We start from the raw sequence: 15075 nt of genomic DNA on the forward strand, positions 1-15075 counted from the left end.
TCTTTTATTCGTCCCTAACATGTAATATTAAAGAGGACATTTGATCAAATTACACAAACAGGAGAGATACCGAGGGAAATGTTAAAAGCGCACATTATACCCATTCCTAAACAGGATAAAAATCCAGAGATTATAGGAAATTATAGACCTATCTCCCTATTGAATGTTGACATAAAAATATTCTCGTCCATTTTGACACAAAGATTAGGTAATATTATTCCGTCCATCATACATAATGATCAGGTTGGTTTCATGAAAAGTAGATCGTCTGTTTATAATGTCAGAAGAATCATAGACATTTTGGATATGGCCCACTAGGGCGGGGTCTCCCTCCTGACTCTGTTGTTAGATGCTGAGGACACCTTAAACAGTGTCAGGTGGGATTACATGGGGCAGGTCTCACAGGCATTTGGTCTTGCTGGCAATATAATTAAATCTATAATGGCCCTATACTCTTTTCCCACAGCTAGAGTAATGGATGAGGGTTTTTCATCAGAATCGTTCCAACTGAAGAACGGAACCAGACAGGGTTGTCTACTCTCCCCCCTACTCTACCTAATGTTTATGGAACCTTTGGCTATGGCAATTAGAGAGAACAAGCAGATTATAGGATTCCCTGTTTTAACAGAAAGTGTAAAGATCACTATGTATTCTGATGATGTGGTACTGACCCTGTGTGATCCATTGTCTTCTATGGACAAATTTTTGAGGATTATTAATGAGTTTTCACTACTATCTGGGTACAAATTGAATATAAGTAAATCGACCGCTATGTCGGCTAATATACCGTTTGAGGTAAGAATATTACTATATGATAAGTTTGGGTTAGATTGTTCTTCTTCTCATTTTATATATTTTGGAATTCAAATAACGAGAAACCCTCTTAATCTTATGAAGAGTAGTTTTATATCTCTACTTAAATATACTAGCAAAAAATGTAAAGAGTGGAAATCTTGGGAAGTTTCATGGTGGGAACAATAAATATCGTAAAATCATATATTCTACCAAAATGGATCTACCTATTTCGTATGTTGCCTGTAGCCTGTCCAGATAGTTGGTTGAGTTTGGCACAATCTATATTCAATAAATTTATATGGTTGGGTAAACATCCACGTATTAGTGCCAGTCGTTTAGCACTGCAAGTCAGTCAAGGTGGCCTGGGGTTACCCTTGTTAAAGGACTATTGGAAAGCCTGCATGCTAACACATATTATTTATACTCAGTTTGATAATGTTAAAGAGGAAATCTGGTATAAAATAGAAATGGGTTTGACAAAAACTAGTGATGTTACTAAAGAGTTGAGATCAAAATTTTGGTGGACTAGGGATAAAAAAGAAAAAAAATACTGTGTAAATATTCAATCAAATGTTATAGTATTTAATAATCTTTTGAACACATGGGGAAAACTTAGAGGGGTCTGTCACCTCCAAGATATAATTTTCTCAGGCCTCCCATTATCTCAATTAATGTATAATGTTGCAGACTTAAACCTCTCAAAATGGATAAAGGCTGGCCTCAACAGAATTGAAAAATTACTGGATAACGATAAGATCAGGGATTTCACTCTGTTAAATACAGAGTATGGTGTAAATAATAAAGACATATTTAATTTTATTAGAATTAAGGGTTACCTACAAAAACATTTAATTCCAGACAATTCATCCAAACATATTAAACTAGGAAAAATGATTAAAGGTATGAAAATGAATACATTAATTACAGGTTGTATGGATTTAATTAAGGGTGGCCTTTTTAAACCGATTTTACCAGTGATAAAAAAAATGGCAGCGAAAATTAAAAATTGATATCAGCTGTGAAGATTGGAAAGAATCACTGAAAATAGTTAATAAAAATATCAATTGTTTCAATTTGATGGAGTTACATTACAAACTTTTAAACAAATGGTACCTAGTCCCAAGTTAGCTGTCTAGTATGTATCCCAATGCCTCAGACAGATGTTGGAGATGTTTAACATACAGGGGAGATTTCCTCCATTTATGGTGGGAATGTCAACCCATTCAATTATTTTGGAAAATGATTCATACAAAAATTCAAACTTTACTCTCCAAAATGTTTATCTTTAAACCTAGATCACTTTTATTGCAACTAAATATTCAAAGTATTTTTGGCCCTGCCTTAAGGATTGTTACACATATTCTAGTAGCAGCAAATATGCTAATCGCCAGAAACTGGAAGCAGGTTTCAGCACCTTGCTGGGAGCAAGTGAAAATTCTAATTATATATCAAATTAAAATGGAGATGGGTTTATGTAGGACAACATATGATGAATATCTAAAATGGCTGAGACAGATTGAGAAAATTTAAGTCAGAAAGATCTCCCCATGACGTAATATGGTACAAATGGTAAAGAGAGAGGAAAGAGATACATTTATATTTGTCTCTTTTTCTTTCTTCTTTCTCTTTCTTCCCCTCCTCCCCCTAGCAGAGAACTTTGATACATACTTCTTGTTGTTTTTCTCTTGTTTGTCATGTATGATGATGTTCTATTTGTTTTTATACTTATCAAATGGATGCTAATAGATAAATTGTTTAAAATTTTGTGCATGTTATGAAATGTTTGTAGAAATGACTACAATAATAAAATAAAGTAAATATCAAAATAAAATAAAAATTGCAGTAGCGAGAAGGGGCGGTAGTTGGAAGGGAATTAGGGTCAAGGTTGGCCTTTTTTCAGAATCAGGGTTACGGTTGCATGTTTGAAGGGTAAAGTAAATGTGCCAGAGGAGAGGGAGAGCTAGAAAATTTTAGTGTGAGGCAGAGCAAGAGAAGGAGACAAATTGTGGATGAGATACGAGGGAATAGGATTGAGGTGGTGGGGCGGGAGGAATATCTATGATTAGTAAAGTTTAAATGGTTACTCCAACTAAAACAGTGCTAAGGTTGCAGTTTCACCTCGGGCTTTAAAGGGCATCAACTTTGTATGTAGAGCATTTCTCTCTGAAATATCAAATATCAAATCACTGAAGTGGCCATGGTGCTTGGAGTAACCCTTTAACATGAGCCCACTTATAATCTGAGGAATCCCGAACAAAGTTTATGAAGTAAAAGTGTTATTCCTTTGTAACAGTTTAACCATGTGATACTATTGTCTCTAGCATATTATGAATAAAATTAAAAAAAAAATCCATTGACATTGAGCTGTATCCATATAAATTTTGGATCCGATTAACGTGTTTGTCATATAGTACTGATGCACCTGTTCTTTTTCAAAATAGGTGCTAGGAGCAAAAAAAAGGAACACAATTATTTGCAAAATAAATAACTAGGAGGATATCAATGTAGAAACAATGTCAGCAATATATTTATAAATAAGATACACTACAGTATATGGAACTTACCTCACCATTGCAGTAACAATAGATTATTGAGACAAAAAATCCCTGCAGGATTGCAAAACAAAGGCAATTAGTAATAATACATTCAAGGAGTATAGTATCTTTTGAACTTACAAATAAATGGAACACATCATTCAGAGATACAATTTAAGACAATTTATAAGAAAACAAAAATATTTTTTAGATGTCTTGTTTATTCTTATAATTAGAAAAACAGGGCTCAATTTATCAGAGGTTGCCTTGTGAATAAAGTAGTGTGAATGTACAGCTCAACTATAATACATTTGATTGTGTAAAGCTTTTTAAAGTAATAATGATATTAGATATGCAGCACCTGCTCAATGTTTTTCAAAGGGAAACTGACAATCCACAGTTGTTCCATAACCAACAGCAACACCCCCCCCCCCCCCCCCCCCACACACACACACACATTGCCGATTAATTCGGAGGCATAGTTGCAGCTGATAAAAATAGTGACATAGTTGGAATCTGTTCTTCTCATTGAGAATAATTGAGAATAATGGGAGCTGTAAGCAACTGGCTCTTAGTAGAGGCTACTGGTAGCTCCCTGATGCTACTTGTGAAATTGGCAGATGTTAAACAGGTGCTATGTACTACAAGCAGCAACAAGTACTTTAGCAAGAAGCAATTAACTGGTAAAAAAAAGCTACAACAGATATGGATGCATTTTTTTTTTTAAATGACAACTACAATAAAGTGCTTAGGTACTTCAATAGTGAAATAACATTAAGATGAATGTGCAGCTCTAAACAATAGTGTTCTCACACAAACACTCTTCAAAATTGCAACAACAACCAAAATATAATAATAATTAGTAAAGTGTGCAAAGTGTAATCATTAATAATATATAATCGTCACATTGTATTATATATCAGAAATATAATACTTCCCCTTTAAATGACCTTAAGCTGACACTTGGATAGCAAACCTATGTTAACAAAAATATAGAAGAAAGAAGTTTCATAGCTCAACACAAAACATCTAAAGTAGCAGTCTTACACGGTACAGAGCCGTGTAAAGGCTCTGTATGAAAAGGCATCAGGGAGTGCATGCATGGGTTATAGTTACTGAAATCACCACAAACAAAAATGTACATACAAATTCTTCTAGCACCAGGAGAAATCTCACCTTACAATGCAATTGTATTGCAGTACAAGAGCATTAAACATAATAAAACATAGGAGCAAAACTAAAAATGGACAGAAACACACAGTGAATATAAATAATAAATAGCACATATATAATTATCACCACTGGTCAGCCACATTTAAACTTTTGACTTTTTTAGATGCAGAAGGTCCCATCTTAAAAGAGGGTCTCTGACGGTGCTTTACATTTTCATAGCAATTACCTTATACAGTTTAATTATACTTGTTGTAATTTCAAAACAAAACAAGGGAAGGTCCACGTTGATGTGTCATACCACTAAAAAATAGAGACCGGAGCATCCCAAATCATATACTAAAAACCCGAGTAAATAGCTGTGAACCTGAGCCACAATAAATAAATAAATCTCAATTTATTAAAAAATCCTATAAAAATGAGTCAACACGAGAGCGTGATGACGGAGGACACGTGAGGAGGACGTGCACGCGCACGCTGTGAGGGGAGGAGACAATGCCCGCGGGGGGGATCTGGCGGAGTGTTTGGCGGGAGAGGAAAGCAGCGAGAGCAGCGAGAGAGAGCCGCTAGTTACATCGCCTGACTGAGTACAGACGGTGTACGAGTGCTTCAAAGCACTTTGGTATTTTGGCTGCTTCAAGGTACATTTGAGGGGGTGAGGACAGACTTCGAAGCAATCACAAATGCAAAAGCAAGACAGACCTTGAAGCAAGCGCTGGCAGCCAACGAGACACATATTACACTTGGACATATACTGAATATACCGCTGAATATCCTGCCCAGGAAAGACCGGACCAGACCGGACCGAAAAGAATAAAGGCAACAGAAATCAGGTACAGGCACAAATGTATTACAAATGTATTACAAGCTAGCTCAAAGCTAGATATTCTGTTGTTTTAAATATCGTATCTGGCTATCTCAGCTGGCGATCAAGCATATAGTGTCCCTATCTAATTGCTATTTATTTACTATCTATTATCTTCCGGTTATCTTCCGGTTTAAAATCTTATTTACCATCTTTGGGCTTAAAACCCACAAGCTAAAAAAAAAAAAAAAAAAGCTGCAATTGATATTGACATCGAAGATACTGTTAGTGTGCAATCTTGCAAGCAGTACGGCATGCCGATTGGCAATGAATAAGTCGCCCCATGTATGGACTACCAGACGAGGAAGTGTAAGGATATGACTAAAGGCTACATAGGTATGCTGGTGGGAATTTAACCGGCGGCTTTATAGTAGCAATATAGTAGCAATACCAAATTAGGACACGATTAAGAGCTTAACAGCCAGGAGCCTAAAGGGTAAATAGAAAAGAGTAGAAAAAACAAAAGAAGAAGAAGATTAATCAACAAATATAAAAGGGAAGGAAAGCGAGAACCTAAAAAAAAAAAAGGGGAGAAAGGTCGCAAAGGTAAAAAATGGCAGCAAAAAAAAAGACACATGATCAAAAAATGTCAGCCAAATCTGAGAAAGTGCAAAAATCGTAAAAGAGGCTCTCAACGTTTTTTTCTCCACAGTCAACTCAAGAAATATCAGAGATTTCAACAATGGAACTTTCTCATTCATCCTTACCCCCCTCCCCAAAACCAACTAAAGAAAAAGAGTCTGTCTCACTGCAAGAATTAAAAGTTTGCCTGGAAGAAGCGGTATCGGACATTAAAAGAGAACTGAATGATAAATTCTCAGAAATAAAAACGGATATTGCAACACTAAATGAAAGAATTCAAAATATAGAGAGCAGAGAAGAAACAAGAGATTTCCAGATAAAAGAACTGAAAGAATTATACAAAAAATCAATAATAAATTTAAAAGAAATGGAAGACAAGGTTTGTATAATGGAAGACAGATCAAGACGATGCAATCTAAGGATTAGAAATATACCAGAGGAGAATTTTTTGAAGCTTTTATGGAGCATATAGGAATACAGAGGAGACAAACAGAGCTACAAGTTATAAGGATACACAGATTAATGCAAAAAAAACAAGATCACAACTACCCAAGAGATGTGATAGTTGCCTTATACTCACAAGATATCAAACTACAGATATTCTATACGGCAAAAAATGCCTCAATTACAGATGAAAGATTCAAAAACTTAAGAATTCTGAATGATCTGTCAGCCACTACAAGATCTAGAAGAGCTGTCTTCACAACAATCTTTACTATTCTGAAAAAACATCACTTAAAATTCAAATGGAATCCCCAATCCAAACTCTCAATTTTATATAAAGAAGAATGGAGAGGATTTAATTCATTGGAACTGGCACTAGAATGGCTTGGCTCTAACGATATGATGTAAAGGAGGAAGAAAGAGAAATTGTGAAAGTAGGGAAGGAGAAGGAAGAGAGGAGTAAAAGGAAAAAGAAAAGGAGTGAAAGAAGAGAGAGATAAAGGGAACAAGAGAGACAATGTGGAGTTGTAAAGGACTCCTTTTTTTTTTTTTTTTATCTTTTCTTCCTCACATTAGACACGAATAGTTGTATAAGTTATGTATATATATAATAACGCACGTGAGTTGTGGTAAACAAGAGGATAATCAAATGTATAGCACGGAAATTTGATAAGTTCAAAACAATGGAGAGATAAACAAGGGGGGTATAGAGGCCTAAAATGAAATAAGAAATGCAGTGTTGGTTATAATATTTGATAATAGTAGGCATTAAATCGACACAAGAATGTGAAAGTGAATAGGCACAGGATGTACACATGATATTCAGATAAATTCAGTGAACACACAGATAACATAGGCATAAATAATATTAGTAATGGGAATTGTTGATAGCATGCACCGAATCTGCACAATAACTTAGGGAAATAAAGTAACTAAATGGATAGAATGGAATCCCAAACAGACAAGTGGGATGCATCGGTATGGGAATAAGTTATGGTATATGTCAATGTATGTATTAATTATTTAAAGGTATAGATATTTTTTTTTTCCCTTTCTTCTCCCTTATTTGGCACAAACAGTTGTATAAGTAATGTATATACATAATAACATACGAGGTCCTGTGGTAGTCACGATGATAAGTAATTGTATACACGGAAATTTGTTAAGTTTAAATCAATATGGAAGCAGAAGGGGAGGGGGAGGAAAGAGAAAAAAGAAAAGGAAAGAAAGGAGGCAAAATGGGGATAAAGTGGCCCAGAACCATATGGGAATTGAAGTATTGCCTATAATGAGGGATAACACTAGGCACTAAAATAATACAAGAATTGTGCAATAGAACAGGCACAGGAGGTACATAAGATATTCAGACAAGTTTGGTTAATACACAGATAACATAGGCTTTCAACATAAATTGTCTTGGTAACTGTAAATGCTAAAAATAGGTAATGAATTTGCATAACAATTTTGGAATTCTAAAGAAATTAAACAGGTATAAAGGAAGCCCAATGGGCAATAGGGATGAAATGGCTATGGGAACAAGCCATGGTATTTGTCAAATGTATGTATTAACCAACTAAAGGTTTATATATTTTAAATTCGCAATTCCACACTATAAAGGCTGATATCCCTAAACTCCTAAGCTAGGGAAATAAATGAAGAAAAACACCTAATAATAAGTTATACAAACATAGAACACTGATAGAAGCAGTAAATAAACACAGTCCCCTCTTGCTCCCAAAAAAATATAGGCTAAAAGATAGGGAACCTAGACAATTGAAAATTGATAAACAGCAGAGAAAATAATAACTCCGAGCAACTTCCTTCCCCCAACCCCTGGCTAGACACAGAGCAAATAATTAACTCAAGAGAGAGGCAGTGCAGTCTCTGTTATCTTTTCTTACTTTTCTCTCCTCTTCTCTGCGGGATGGGTTGTCTCCCCCCACAGGGTACTGAAGAATAGTACCCAGACCTTGGATCACGCACGGTTATCCAAGAGATGGATGAATGAATATGGGGTAATGAATGGAATAAATGTTTTTGTGTATTCAGCATATGTCTTAAAAAATGGGGTAAAACTCTCAGGTTGTTCCAAAACTCTAAAGGAATCATGGTTAGACTAATCTCAATAAATGCTCAAGGTCTAAACTCCCATGTTAAAAGAGGTTTTCTATATGACACATTGATTAGAGAGAAAGCTAATGTGGGATTTATTCAGGAGACGCACTGGCTAGCAAAAAATAAAGGCTTATGGCACTATAAAAAATTTCCAATACTATATAATGCATCCCAACAAAGGAAAAATGAGTCAACACAAATTCTAGATTTCAACCTATAGGGCAACTGTTTTCATCTGAAATATCAATTTGGTTTCTAATTCCCCCCATCTTCTTCATGAATATTATAAATATAAATGTTCCACAATTCTTGTCTTTAGTGCCCTTGTGTTCATTCCAATATATTGTAGTTCACAAAGACACCAAAGAAGATATATAATGTTAGATATATTACACTCTACAAAATCTTTGATCTCATATTTCTTTGTTGGATATGAATATAAAACTTGCTGAATACATTTTTTTTTAAACTGTAATCTTACATTTTTTTACAGGGATAAAAACTATCTTCCTTTCCTAAAACTAATTTACTTATTAATTTTTTCATTCTTTTCCTCAACAAAATTCCTAACCAATTATCTTTTTAAGTTCATTGGCCCCGGATACATAATATTGTGTCTAATATACACACATTTTTCCAAAATGGGTTCTGATGTTAAAACGTGTCAATGTTTAGGGACTCCTCTGTCAGGAAGCTTGATTCTCCATTTTTCAATTTTATATTGTTTTCCAATTCAAGCTAAGTAAAATTATTTTCTAGAAAAAATGTCCTCAACATTTTATCTTGCTCATTCAAAACATATTTATCAGTACAATTTCCGTATAACCTAGGTGCAAAATTGTATCCCTGTAAAAAGTGTGGGCAGTGTAAGATTGCAGTTTTTAAATAAGATCTATAAAGCATGTTTTGTTACTCACATTCGATAAAGAAATATGAGATCAAATATATAATATATTTTTTAGAATTCTTTACTTGTGAGGTTTTAAAATGTTTATCAAATATACAGTAGAAGATGAAATAGACATCTTAACATTGTCTTGTAGCAATACATTGTGTTTTCTATAAAGTAGTACATGACATGAATACTTTCTTACAGTTTGTGGTTTCACCTTATACAGGTGTTTATTGCCATGCAATAGATAATGTCCTTAAGCACTGTGCATTTGAGTATTCATCATCATCATGGAGGTTATCAGGAAGGAGGGTGGTGGCCTAATGGGCCAACTGTGGGAAACAGTGGAATTGTGTTTGACATCTGAGTGTGTGCTTTTTCTTTGTTTGTGTTCAGCTTGGTTTCTTGGGTGTCAAGACTTGTGTTTATTGACTTGTTGTGTCGTGCCCCCTCTATGTCTTGTGGTTGGTCAAAGTTTATTGGCATATCGGTAATGTGTGTGTTGGCTGACCTGACGATCGTGTCGTCTCTGATTGCCGTTTGTGTGTGTCCCTGATTCTGTGCGTGTGCTGGGGCTAGTGTTTGAGATCAAAGATATTTTTAATGTGTAATATATCTAACATTATACATCTTCTTTTGGTGCCTTCGTTGACTCCAATATATTGGAAAGACCACGAGGGCACTAAAGACAAGAACACATTTATAACATTCATGTAGAAGATACACTATATCTCTGCAAGTAAAAAAAAATGAAAGATGTTCGAAGGGGGTGATAATTTTTGTGATTTGGGAACATTAGAAATCAAATGGGTTTTTAAAATGAATACATTTGTCCCCAAAGGTTTAAAGCTAGAGTTTGAGTTGGCTTATTTTTTTTTTTTTTTTAGATTGACAAGTGAATTTACTTGTTTTTGATCCTCAGATTATCAGCTATGTATTCCATTTTTTTTTTTTTTTATTTGGGATGTCCCTATTGTCAAGTGCACGCTGTACATATTATTATTATAATTTTTCTAGAGCTGGCAGTATGATTTAAGCTATCTAACTCGTAGTACTATTTGGTCAATATGGACCTTCCCTTGTTGCATTTTGAAATAACATTTTTGTAACAATTGTAATTGAATTGTATATGTTAATTGATATTTAAAGGTAAATCACTATCAGTAAACCTCTTTAAAGATCGTGACTTCTATGTTCAGGAACCACCAGGATCGATCATATATTGGGTGTTCACAGTGTTTTCTGACTATTTTGAGTTTTGTCCCTATATTCCATTGTGCTTTATTATTTTGTACTGCAATAAAATTACATCTTTACATTGGCATCTTTTGGAGCTTGAAAATTTTGTTTGTAAACCTTTCCCCATAAGAAGGGCACCATGACACCTTTTTCATTTAGATGCTGTACACAGCTCTATACAAGGTGAGCGGTTCTTTCTATCCATTTGACTGCTACTTTTGATATTTTGTGTTATGCTGTGAAACATCTTTCTTTTTTATTTTTGTTCATGTGGATTTGCTGCCCTAGTATCCTGCTTAGGCCATTTAAGGGGGAAGTATTGTATTTCTGATCTGTAATACTTTGTGATGATTATATAATATTGTTTGCACTTTGAACACTTTATACTAATTTTTATGCCTGCGCTAGGCAGCCTTACACTTGTGGCACAATAGTATTCAATTTCCTGACATAAGTTATTGATTCTTTACTGTTTTTCAAGTCACTTGGAGAGTTTTCTGTACCATCATAACTGATTATATAAAACACCAGTAAATAAAAATGTCACATAAGTTTCACATTTTACTAGTAATTAATCAGTAATTAACACAGTGAGAGTATCCTTGCAATTATGCCTGTGATAGACACTCTCTGAGTTGCATAACTCCCACAGGTATGCATTAAATTCACAATACGAGTTTGTATTTATTAAATAGACTAAGGTGCACATATTATGCCTGAAAATCAGTTACACAATACTTTTTTTCTTTACCATATGTAAGATTAGTAAATCATCTTAAAAAAAAAAAAAAAAAAAATACATGCACAGGTAATTCCTTAAATTTGGCTCATAAACTAGTAAACTGGCCTGATAGTGTTAAGATCAAGGACATCATCAAATGACAAATAGTTAGGTCAAAAGTGATTTGTAGTTTAATTTCTTATGGAATATGTCAGAGAGATTAATACCCATGCTGTAGTTCCTTTTTAGAAGTCTTCTATTAAAGTGAACACAGATTTTAACGTAGTTATAGGAACACTATAGTATTAAGAATACAAAACTGTACATCTTCCCCCTCCCCATCTTCAGTGTGCCATCCCCTGCTAGTAAATAAAGGGTTAAAACCAGTTTTACACTTACCTGATTGCAGCACCTATTTCCCTCAGCACTTGGTCAGGCTTCTCTGATCCCAGTTGATGAGGGAACCTAATGCATTTGCCCTGCACATGCATTAGGTCTTCCCCATAGGAAAGCATTATATCAATGCTTTCCAAAGGGGATTTAGAAGATGCTGGGCATGCAAAGCGTGAGGATGTCCAGCATCGTTTCAAGGAGTCAAACTCTGTGAAAGGGCATGAAGTGGTAGACAGCCACTGGAGGCAGGCTTAACCCCAAAGTTTCTCTAATAATGCTTGCGGCTACAAGGCTAAAATGGCAGTCACATTGCACCAGACTACTTTAATGAGATTAAGTGCTCTGGATGCCTATACTATACAAGTTATGCTTCTTGTTTCTCAGTCAGTTTATTATGGAAATATAAATACAATATTCCACTCAATACTATATGAAATTAATGAGGCAGTGCAATTTCTTGGCATGTTCAAAAAATCTATTTTAGCAAACAAGCAAGGATATTTTTTTTATAGTCACTCACTTTATGGATTAGCTATAGTTGTTCATGTGAAGTGTTAATATAAATAAAATTGTATTGTATATTAGAGTTGATACATAGTATAGAAAAAAGAAATCAGGTAAGCAATAAGCGCTACAGCTTAGTGTAACACAATTAAATAATGGAGAAGAAATAACAATGGAGTAATTTTAATGTATACATAATATCTTAATATCATACATTTGTGAAAACATAACATATAAAGTATAAAGAACATTTCCCAAATTAGCATACATTTGTGAAAACATAACATATCAAGTAAAAATAAGATTTCCCAAATTAGTAAACCTGCCCTATTCTTACCTTCAGCGTCGGTACAGGTAAGGGTAGGGCAGGTTATATGAAGGGAGAAATGTTTAAATGGCTAGATAAGATAATTTAGAAGATTATGGAGTGAAAGATATATATTTATGAGCAGGCTTATGGGGAATATCAGGTGAAAGCTGTCAGTTAAAAAAATTCAGATTGTAAGTTTGGAGAAGTCTTGACCAACAAAACCTAATGTTAGTGCGCTAGTCAATTAGCTATTTTTGCCATAATTGATTTATTTCTTAATTGACCTGATTTCCAATTTTTTTTCCTATCTAGTCCTGCATCGTCAAGAAGTAATCTAAACAAATGGCATGAGGAATATGGCAGTTTTTAGGTATTCAATTAAAAGGTTTTTTTATGCCAATACCTAGCCTGAGCTACTATTGAGAAGCATCGTTGGCTGCTGGGGTATCCGAGAAGCAATAAATTACCACTTGGGTCGTTCTCCAAAATGCACAGTATGTATACAGTATATAAGCTTAACTCATTTATACTCTAAGAATGATTACCATTTTATAGAGGAACAACTTTCTCTACCAGAGTCCACATTTAAGTTTTCATTTTTAAGTTTGCCTGAATTGTTATCTGAATATATAATTGTGTTTTATTATATGTTTATGTGATAGCTATGCATCCATGGTTTCACATAAATATTATGCTATTATTTTTTGAACAATAAGTAGTATGTTAATACATGAAAAGAGTAAAGTAACAATTTACTTCATACCTGAAATGAGTTGAAGAACAGTTCAAAGTGCATTCGAATTTCCCAGGCTAAGCCTGTAAATGTGTGCGGCAAGCACACAAATACAATGTAGTGAACACCAAAGACCAGAATGAGAACCATTGTTGATTTAGCCAATTTTCTAAAAAACAATGATGAGATGTTGAGAGGAGAAAACAAAAGCTGTTAATTTACCTATAAAAAATATAGAATACCAAATCACCATGATGCATTTAATATTCCTTAATATGAACAAACCCCATTTAATATTCCTTAATATGAACAAACCGCTCATTAAATTATCACATTTTCAAATTATGTTTTATTTTTTGTTCTTCATTTAAAATTACTAAATGTTTTTCTTTCTTAAACACATACACATAACACACTGGCGAACAGCTGCAAGAGGGTTTTATCCATCAAAAAAATAAGTCAAAAGCCAGTGAACACAAGTGGGCATTCAGAGGGGTCTGCACTGATCCTGAGGTACATATCTGCCTGGCAGTCAAACAAACCACCAGAAAAACTGCTGGAGTAGAGTGGGGCTCTACTAAAAATAAGAGTTTCAGTGTTTGGGGAGGCTTATTAATTAAATGTGGCTTTTCCACACACAATCTATCCCCCAACTCATCTGTCATATCACTCCCCACACTCACACTTGGTCACACTCACCCCTCCACACAGTCAACCTATACACTTAGATACACCCACTGACACACTGACACACTGACACACATATATACACAATGACAAACACTCAGACACACTGGCACATACACACACTGATCCACACTCAGATAAACACACTGGGACAGACACTCAGATACACACACTTACACATACACTCAGATACACACTGACACACAGATATATAGACAGATGTACCCACTGGCACATACACTCAGATACACACACTGATGCACACACTCAGATACACACACTGACACAAACATTCAGATGTACACACTGGCACATACACTCAAATACACACAGATACACACTGACACAAAGATACGCACACTGACATACAGATATACACTGGCACATACACACACTCAGATACACACACTGACATAATGATGCACACTGGCACACACACTGACATACACACATGTCAAACTTTATACATTTGCAGCCACCCTTCTGTTAGTTTACCTTCATGAAGGGTGGCTTGTTTTGTGTTCTGGCCCTGGCTGAGGCTGATGGGAGTGAGCATGCAGCTGCAGCTCACTCCAGCCTCTCTTCTGCCTTCCATGCTGTTATGTGCCTCAGTTGCCTCCAACCTCCAGCCTACATGCTGCTGTGTGCTATAGCCTCCTCCTCCATCTCCTCTGAGATGGCAATCTGTGAAGCAGAAAGGAAATGACAGGCTGTCATTTCCTCCCTGCCGGCTGATATTACAAGGGTGCGGTCACTCTTATAGGACTGCGTCACCTGACTGGGCCCCTGTTTAGGTAGTGTTATAGGGGGCGGAAATCATATACCATATCATGGAAATCACACATTGTATGACAAAGTGTGTGATTTCCGGGATATTGTATCTGATTTACAGATGTCAGGGAACCGCATTCATATGCAGGAGTATACTGGAACCTCAGGGGAGACTTAGGGTGTCTGTGTAAGTGTGTGTATGCATAACTGAGTGCATATCGGATTATAGGATAATGTATATATGAAAGGATTGTAACGTATTTGAAAAAAAGGTCTATGTTACATATTGAGAAATGTTGTTTAATTCAAATTGTAGTAAA

At 35.1% G+C, this 15075-nt stretch overlaps 1 protein-coding gene across 1 annotated transcript in view; it reads right to left on the reverse strand.

Moving 5' to 3' along the window:
* PTH2R (parathyroid hormone 2 receptor) overlaps nt 1-15075 on the reverse strand; it is a 544685-nt gene that overhangs the window by 17102 nt on the left and 512508 nt on the right. Inside the window, exons 11-12 of the mRNA XM_063429445.1 lie at nt 13328-13466; nt 3360-3401 (exon numbers count right to left, since the gene is read on the reverse strand). Of these exons, the coding sequence (XP_063285515.1) occupies nt 3360-3401; nt 13328-13466 (181 nt within the window). The remainder of the gene's footprint in view (nt 1-3359; nt 3402-13327; nt 13467-15075) is intronic.

The sequence above is a fragment of the Pelobates fuscus genome, chromosome 8, assembly GCF_036172605.1.
Source record: "Pelobates fuscus isolate aPelFus1 chromosome 8, aPelFus1.pri, whole genome shotgun sequence".
NCBI classification, from domain to species: Eukaryota; Metazoa; Chordata; class Amphibia; order Anura; family Pelobatidae; genus Pelobates; species Pelobates fuscus.